Below are 8,548 nucleotides of genomic sequence, written 5' to 3'. Positions count from 1 at the left end.
TATTTTTCACATGATATTCAAATTTTTGGGGTTTTACAGAACTCCTCACATCGGGATATCGATATCGAGTGAGTATAGCCATGCTTTGAAGCACACTTATAAATCATACTTTTAACAGGAGTCGTCGTCATGTACAATCTCTCCTATTGGATAAAAACTAGGTGATAAAGTAACAATTTTCATACAGTTATTCATCAAACAAATCTCACGCATGTAATAACATATCACAGTCTAGTCTATGCATGTAATTCATAACAGATCTAAAATTATAATAAATGATATTAAAAATGGAAATTCGCACGTACTTAAATCACGACAATTATAAGAATTGAAACGAAACTAATCAAGAATCGGGATTTTGCCTGCGAGGCCGAGGGTCCTGCGGACGAGGCTGCGATGGCGCCGGTGCGGATGCAGTATGAGAGGGGTTTGAAGCGACGGCTACAGAGGATCTGGAATGCGACGTCGGCGGGGGCTGTTTGGTGGGTTCGAGCGGGGGTGAAGGCAGCGGCGTGAAAAGATAGGAGGGGAAGAGAGAGAAAGAGATAAGAGAGAGAGAGAGAGAGAGAGAGAGAGCTGGTGAAGGGGGTTTGGCGACGTCTCTGAGTTGAGAGAGAGAGAGAGAGAGAGAGATATGAGAAAAATTATATATAGGATTAGGGTTTAGAGAATAATTAATAGAATAATTAGGTAATAATCAATATTAATTACAATAATAATAATAATAACAATAATTAAATAACCAATATCAATTTAAAATTTTTCATCGCAACAATTTAATTTATAATTATCAAAATCATTAAATAAATATAAAAACGGATTTTTAAATCGTAGAATATTCTAGAAAATCAAGAAAATATAAATACTCTTTTAAAAATAATAAATTAATATTTTAAAATACCAGAAAAAATATTTAAACCAGTATCAAAAATTCATGGTCATTACAAATACGAGCCTCCAAAATGTTGCTCTCACAACAGTAAAATCCACTTAGCAGATGTGGATATTTCAGATGAGTTATACATCCTATATACAATACAATTGCCCGAGACAAATAAGTTATAATATCATTTTCCATTCACATCGTTTAGGGTAAGATTTGATATGGACCTTGCATCAAAGAAAAAAGAAATTTTTTATATTTAGAGCACATGGCGAAATATATCATAATCTCCCTGCTCTAATTTCGCAAAAAAATAATTCTTCATACTTTCAGTTTTACTTCTATGACAGAGAATAAACTATAAAATTGAATGAGAATATTAGATAATGTAAATTTGAGTGAAACCATAACTAAAAGTTGATGTGAAAATGAGTCAAACCACAACTAAAAGTTTAATAGACATATTGAAAGTAAATTCATATAAAAATTTTCTTTTAAAAACAGAGATGTTGTACTAGATTAATATGTTTATAACTCATAAATAGTAGATCACGTGACCACAGTCTCGGTTGAAGGAAACAATGATGATATTTCAGTTGAGAGAGAGATTATTAAGTTGATGATCAATCCCAAAAAACACTTTATTTTCTTTTTATTTTTATTCTATTTTTATTAATTTAAATAATCATGATATTTAACCACGTGCATTGCACGTGCATCTCAACTGGTTTTAATAAAAGCTCTTCTTCTTTTTTCTTTTTTCCCCACGTCTCTATAAGTAAATACAAAGAAATATCAAGAAATATCAAGAAAGATCAAGAGTATAGTGCTTATTCTGCACCCCAATTTTAAACAAAATAGTCAAGGAGTTTACATTCTCTTGAGCTTGGTAAGCAAACATTAAGCAAGGAAAGCTATAATCACCTCCACTCTCATCAACTTTCGACACATCTTTGCTTATTACCCACGCAAAGAAATAAGAAAGAGGCATCAAGATGAGTATGAACAAAGAAACCTTTAAAATTCCATTCATTCATTCATCCACTAAACATACAACAACAATGATAATTATAACAATACAACAATTGTACTTACACCTCTTACATAAATTACTGGTTACGAAGAGAATGAAATAAAGTGAAGCAATTGAACAAGACATTCAATGACAAAAAGAGAAAAAGAAAAAACAACTTCTAACGCTTCTCTTTTCCCCTTTACTCTTCTTCAAAGGGAATCCAATGAGAGCCAAAGAGACCACTTTCCGCTCACTAAGAATAAATACAAGGGTAGATAACAAAGTTTGTTATCCACCATCTACCCACCAACAACCTCCTCCTTCCTTTTGTATACATCGCCATCAAGCTTTATTATCATGTTGTAACTTCGATCAAATCAGTTTTCCTTTTTCTTAATTATGTGCCAGCTCTAAACCACGTGAGATGTCATTGTAAAGCGCTCCATCTTCACATGATGAGGGAGCTCGAGGTCTCTCATGGTATCACAGCTGATGAGCAAACTGCTTCGACTGCCACACTCTTCAACACATTAGGGCACGGGTCTCCGAAATTATCGCTGGTGATTGTCACCGCGCATCTCTCTTGGCCGATGCACCGCTGCTCAAAGACAAGGGTCATTACGAAATTTTCTATCTCATAAAGAATATCATGATTAGCTCTGATAGATGTAATTTAAAAGAAAACGCATGTGATAATGCACTGCCTAATTTATATGTGAGTTAGGATGCTATAATTAGTTATTGTTGACAATGCATCTTGCCTTTGACTAGTGCAGTCAAAAGAGAAATTAGCTCGTGTCTTGAACTTTCAGCTGTGTTTGGCAACCATCCAAAAATTTTGCCAGATTGATCCCAGCCCAGTTTTATCCTAATCTACCCTGGGGAGGGGCGAATCATCAAAAATATGAGTTGTAGGGTGATTTTTGGACTAACAGAAACTGGGTCAATACTAGCCTGGTTTTTGCTAAACACAATTTTTCCTCAAATAGGTCAAGGATCAATCCTGGCCCCATTTTGGACAGCTGCTAAACACGGCCTTACGTTTCACTCTTCGCCCAAACAAGCATCTCATGAGATCTAAATAGTTCTCTCTGCTGCAACGAAACTCTAAAGTTACAGTTTAAGTTGAGCATTACAGTTTACACTACAATTACCTTTTCAAGGGTGTAGTAGGACTTTGGAGAGTGACACGCTCCTTGCTGGAAGCTTCCACATGTTCCCGAGGGGGTACCAAAACTTGCAAACTTGATAGCTGTTATTGACTGCCCACGGGGACATCGGAGGTGGACCTTCGGCCTGTGCGCCTCCTCCGGATGATCGTAGGCATCAACGTGCCAGTTCTTGATCACGGGATGCCATTCCGAAACATGAGAGCACACGCTAGACACAGATCTCTTCACCAATGCGATTTTGCTCGCATCACCACCAAGCTCTTCGAATATCACCATCAGATTCTTGGTTCGATGTAGCCAAGACCGAGGCACATGATACCTGTAAAAAGATCATTGTATTGTATTGAGCAATATCCTCAACTTGAAAAATCCTACAGAGGGCCTGAGATAGAGAATGAAGACACCTGTCCTAGCACGAATTTTTGTGCGCACATCATTATTAGCTATTGGTGCAGTTGCTATCAGTGTAGTTGCTATGGGTGCAGTATGCACTGATTAGTTGATTGTGATATGTGCATCAAGATTCGTGCCTACGTGATTTTATAGAAATTTTTTCTCCCAAAAGAATGAAGTGAACTTGTCCATACCAGCGTTGAGTTGGTTGACCGCAACCAGACTGACACTTTGGAGGTCTATACGTTCCAGTGTAACTGCAATCATTGCATTCTTCCTTTGGTGCCCATGCTGTCCAATATCGTCCAATATGCTCCCCGTTAATCCATATCTGACCCTTTCCCATGCTTCCCATGTCCAATGCCAATGGCTCATCCCCAGCAGGAGCATCAAAATAGGCCTAACAAGAGTACAAAAGTTTGAACCAAAATACTAATTGAACAAAGAGAAGATGGTGAATATTCCAGGTTGAATCTTCTTACCCTGTACCATGTCATTGGTTGCTGTGTTTGAACTGCTAGTGAACCCTCCATCCACTCAACAGATGAAGTCCCTTCTAGTGAGTTCACATTCATATTTTCTCCTTTAAGACCAACCTACAACCCGATAAAGCTTTGTCAATTTTCAAATAAATTCATACACAAAAATAATAATAATTAATAAATATTTGTTTATTTATTTATTCATGAAAGAAACTAGACCTGATAGGACCATGTTTGCCAGGTTAAGTCTCTTTTCCCATTATCAACTCCATGAAGAACAACAGGCCCAACGACTCCGGTGTTCCACAACTCATAGTGCGCTCCAACATTCTTCACATATAGCAAAAAAAACAAAAGGGAAAATTAACTTGTATCCATATCCAAAATAATTTGATGTTTTGTAATCTGGAAACCTAAGAAACTTACTGGTAGTCCAACCGCCACACTAAGTAGAGCAATTTTATTAGTACCAGCACGAAGATTGGCACTGCCTGTGTAAGTGATCCTCCTATTCTCTCGATTACCATAAGCAGACCCTAATAAGATAATATATCACCGTTATTTTCTTATCCATGTTTGGGCTTTGTGACAGTTACAAATCTGTCAGCGTACCTGAGAGTTGGCCATTAATGAAGACATGAAGTGCATGACCAGCTGACTGTACAAGAAGTGATGGAAGTTGACCGCCTCGTAGAAATCCTTCATTTGAACTTATATCAACACTGAAATGAAGAGACAGAGCATATTTAAAAAAGTAATACTTTGCAATAGCAACATGACTATCTATGTATAGGAATTACATTTGTCAGCTAAGGGTTTCAGTTAGCAGATGACAAGTTCCAGACAAATATAAGACAACAGCTTTAAGGGTTTCTAATATATTTGATGTCCCTTGTGTGAAAAACAAGGAAAAGATTAGAGCCTAGACTCACCTGGTAATGTACCAAAGGTAGTCACTAGCATCCCTCGTGACATTTATTTGCTCCAAAAGGCCATTTGAGGTGATGTGTGAGCTATCGGCTAATGAAGCAACCTCCTCATCATATCTCTCCCACATAAGTGACTCAGAATTAACATTTGACATTTGCATGTGTGATGTTTGAGCACCAACCTGTTACATATATAAATAAATTGTTAGCATGAGATATAGCCAAAGTCTAGTAAAATCGTCAGTTGATTTATCCTTGACCAATTTATGCGATGTTTTTTATTTGATACATGATTCAAGTTTGAGGAGTGTCTTGCATTTTAAATAGATACCCCTAGCTAAAATGCAATAACTACATGCATCCTAGTAATTAAAAAAATGTGCCAGGACATTATTTTTTGAGCTAATTTCTATTGTGTCACTTACTTTTGCTGTGTTGAACACGACATTTTTGCAATCTGGAAGTATGCTGATCGACCAGGGCGGCAAGTTATAGTGCATGTTATTGAACATTACTTGTGCATATGAATCTGTCTTGTAGTTGGAGAGGAATGCAGCACAATCTCCCGATTTGGAAGTGAAAACATGAGCCTGAAAATACCAAGACAAGTTAAGAGACTAATGTTCAAAACATCGTGTTATTTCAAGAATTTTTAAATATAAATTTACAGTCAAAGACTAACGCTAAGGAATAAAAGAAAACCTGTTGGTAACTGCCCACTGAAGTAACAACTGGATCTGCTGAAACTAGAGCCTTTTCACACAGCTTAATTGCCCTGTGAAGTTCTTTTAGATGGCCATATTTTGGCTCTCGAACTAATCCTGAAAATTTACCATGAAGATGTGAGTACCAAGACAAGTTAATTAACATAAGGGGAAAATATTTGTAAAATGCACTCAATCAAATCTGTTATCTGCTGAAAATGAGAAACAAGTTGTGATAGTTCCCTGGAAAGGCACAGGATATAAAATGGCTTTATTCAATTAAAAATGCACATTGGAAGTTTTTTTTTCATGCCATCAGAACATTACGGACTCAACACATAAGAATGAACTCCAATAGATCAAAATTGATGTTTGGCATAGGCCCCTCTTACCATATTCATCAATGGGAGCATCATAATCGTAGCTGGTAGTTATAAATGGACCCCCAGCCGTACGCCCAAAGTTGGTTCCTCCATGATACTAATAGAAATTACAATAAAGCCTCAATTAATTCTTGCAATGCTCAAGAAAGAAAACAGAAATGATGTAAATGAATTGTATCTACAAAAGATAGAATGTGCAAGTTCAAACCATATAATAATTGATAAATGAGCCGCCCTTCTGAATAAATCGTGCAACAGCAAATGCGAGATCCTGAACTGGACGCTCACGAACAGTGCCTCCAAACTCTGTGAACCTGTAATTCATTTGAAAATCAAAGAAATGAGAATAGACTGGGTGGCAGCTATAAGTATGTGTTCTGTCTTATTAGAAAATGTGTCGAATAGACGCAGATCTCTAATATAGTTCAATGCTTTTATTAATATCAGTATTCAGATAAAGTTTCACAAAGAAAATTCATCAGTAGAAGTAGAAGAAACTTACCAGCCACTCCAAGCTTCAGTCCACATTGATGGTTTATATGGCTTGTTGGGAGTAAACGCATCGCAATAGAAGCCATTGCATGTGTTAATCTATTAATACATGTAAAAATACATGTAAATCACATGTTGCATATCAAAGAAATCATAAGAACAAGCCATAAAACACACGACAAAAAATAGTTATCAGCTAAAGACTTCAGGTGTGCCCCCGTTGAACAAAAAGGAAAACTTATTTTCAAATTAGGAATCAGATTGTGGTAAATACTGAAGAGTCCACCTTTTGTACTATAGACAGAAGCACTATATAATGAGACTTATCGCATCTTTTGACTTAATCAGTAACATCGACACTAAATTAAAGAATTCACTTGGGTCACAGAAAATAGCAATTCGCAAAGGGCAGTTGCACTTCACTTTTCTTTTCTTTTCTTCTTTTTTACTTTTTCCTTTTTTTTGTCGGCAAATTTTACTTATGGCCAAAGTTATTGTAAATCATTTTGAAAACGGCATCTTTAGCTACTATGGTTACAAAAGAACTACTTGTCCCGATTTGTAAATTGCAACTCCAATTTCCATGAATAAAAAACAACATCTTAGAGAGACAAAGACATCCCTTTTGTTACACATCAAAATGAAAAGGACACTAATATATATATATATATATATATACCCATCAAAACTATCATATAAACCTTTGCGTAACGCGGTAATGCACATAATTTCGCGGCTGTCTCCTACAAATTAAGGAATAAGTAGAGTCGAACTAAAATGATATGAGTCATATGACTCAAAACAATAATGACACATAAGATTTACAACTATGTAGATTACCTTTGCAATATATCCACACTTAAAATAAGAACAATAGCGGAGGAGTAAAATCTCATACCACTGGATCTGGGGCGTCATCTTCTTTGCACATAACCCATGGAACGCCGGTATCCAATCCGGTCGCCATTTTTGCAGCCCAATTTACATACGAGCGGCCAGCAGATCCAAAGGCTTTACTCTCTGGCCCATATTCATTCTCAATCTGCAACAAAATCTCACCAACTTAGTCTTCCTTCAAAATGCTCTAATATTTTCTCCCTTATTCCTTAGATTTTATAAAAGATAAAGGAGAATTGAAAGAGAATAATACCTGCGAGAGGATAATTGGACCTCCCTGTGACTCAAAAAGTGATTCACTCTTCATCATCTGCACTATCTTTTGGGTGAACCCTTGCATAGCATTCTGCAACACCAGTAACCACCAAGCTTAAGAAATCTTTAAATTAACAATAATGGGCAAGCAAATATATAATTAAAGTTTGCAACTCTTGCAGAAAAAAAAAATGAAATAACTGGAAGGGACCGGTTTCAGAAATAGACCTTGAAAGGCTCATTATCTGTTCTGAAGCTGATCCCAGGAACATACTTCAACCAAACAGGAAACCCTCTACAAATAAATCAGGAGAAAAAAATCCCATCAAATAAATACATTGAAAAACTTAAATTAAAAATTTTGGGAAGAACTTAAGCATATAAGAACTGTTACCCAAAGTTCCACTCAGCACAAACATAAGGCCCAATCCTTAAGTGGACATAGAGACCTGCCTTCTGCACTGTCTTTATAAACCTCACCAAATCATACCTCCCCTCAAAATAATACTGTAAATTTTAGTTTTAAAAAAATCAGGGAAAAAAACCCAGTTAAAATTTAACAAAAAAGGAAGGAAAAATAGAGAAAATGATCACACATTGCCAGGAGAAGGCTCATGCCCATTCCAAAACACATAAGTCTGAATAACATCCAGGCCTCCATCTTTAGCCTTCTGTATTAGCCCCTCCCACATCTAAATCAAAAACAAGAAAACACCCATTAAAATTTTCACCATTTCAACCGGTAAAAAAATTTTAAAAAAAGGAAGTGAAAATAAAGGAAAAAGTACATCAGGGGTGCTCCTTGGATAATGAATAGAGCCAGAGATGAGGATCCTCCTCTGCCCATTAATGACCACAGCCTTTCTATCATAAGTCACCCCACATTGTGCTTCATAGAGCAGGGAGGCCTCCAAAAGCACCGCCAGAAGCAGCGCAAGCTCAA

At 36.5% G+C, this 8,548-nt stretch overlaps 1 protein-coding gene across 1 annotated transcript; it reads right to left on the bottom strand.

Annotated features, from left to right (window-relative positions):
- LOC109837630 (beta-galactosidase 5-like) lies at nt 1,896-8,542 on the bottom strand. The gene is made up of 19 exons (XM_020405951.1): nt 8,394-8,542; nt 8,202-8,297; nt 8,000-8,112; nt 7,834-7,900; nt 7,604-7,696; nt 7,352-7,495; nt 6,464-6,552; nt 6,170-6,275; nt 5,971-6,058; nt 5,577-5,695; nt 5,300-5,464; nt 4,878-5,056; nt 4,558-4,667; nt 4,372-4,481; nt 4,165-4,275; nt 3,946-4,059; nt 3,658-3,863; nt 3,053-3,389; nt 1,896-2,496 (listed from the first exon to the last, which is right to left on the bottom strand). The coding sequence occupies exons 2-19, from the start codon at nt 8,295-8,297 to the stop codon at nt 2,374-2,376; spliced, it is 2,370 nt and encodes a 789-aa protein (XP_020261540.1). The 5' UTR covers nt 8,394-8,542; the 3' UTR covers nt 1,896-2,373.

The sequence above is a fragment of the Asparagus officinalis genome, chromosome 4, assembly GCF_001876935.1.
Source record: "Asparagus officinalis chromosome 4, Aspof.V1, whole genome shotgun sequence".
Classification (NCBI taxonomy): Eukaryota; Viridiplantae; Streptophyta; class Magnoliopsida; order Asparagales; family Asparagaceae; genus Asparagus; species Asparagus officinalis.
This window is presented reverse-complemented; position numbering and strand designations above follow the sequence as displayed.

Coding starts and splice junctions, on each gene's coding strand:
- LOC109837630 (XM_020405951.1), bottom strand. CDS start 8,297: ATGTGGGAGGGGCTAATACAGAAGGCTAAAGATGGAGGCCTGGATGTT. Junction 6,059..6,169: donor CATTTATCAATTATTATATG/GTTTGAACTTGC, acceptor AATTTCTATTAG/TATCATGGAGGAACCAACTT. Junction 3,390..3,657: donor GGTCAACCAACTCAACGCTG/GTATGGACAAGT, acceptor ATCTTTTTACAG/GTATCATGTGCCTCGGTCTT.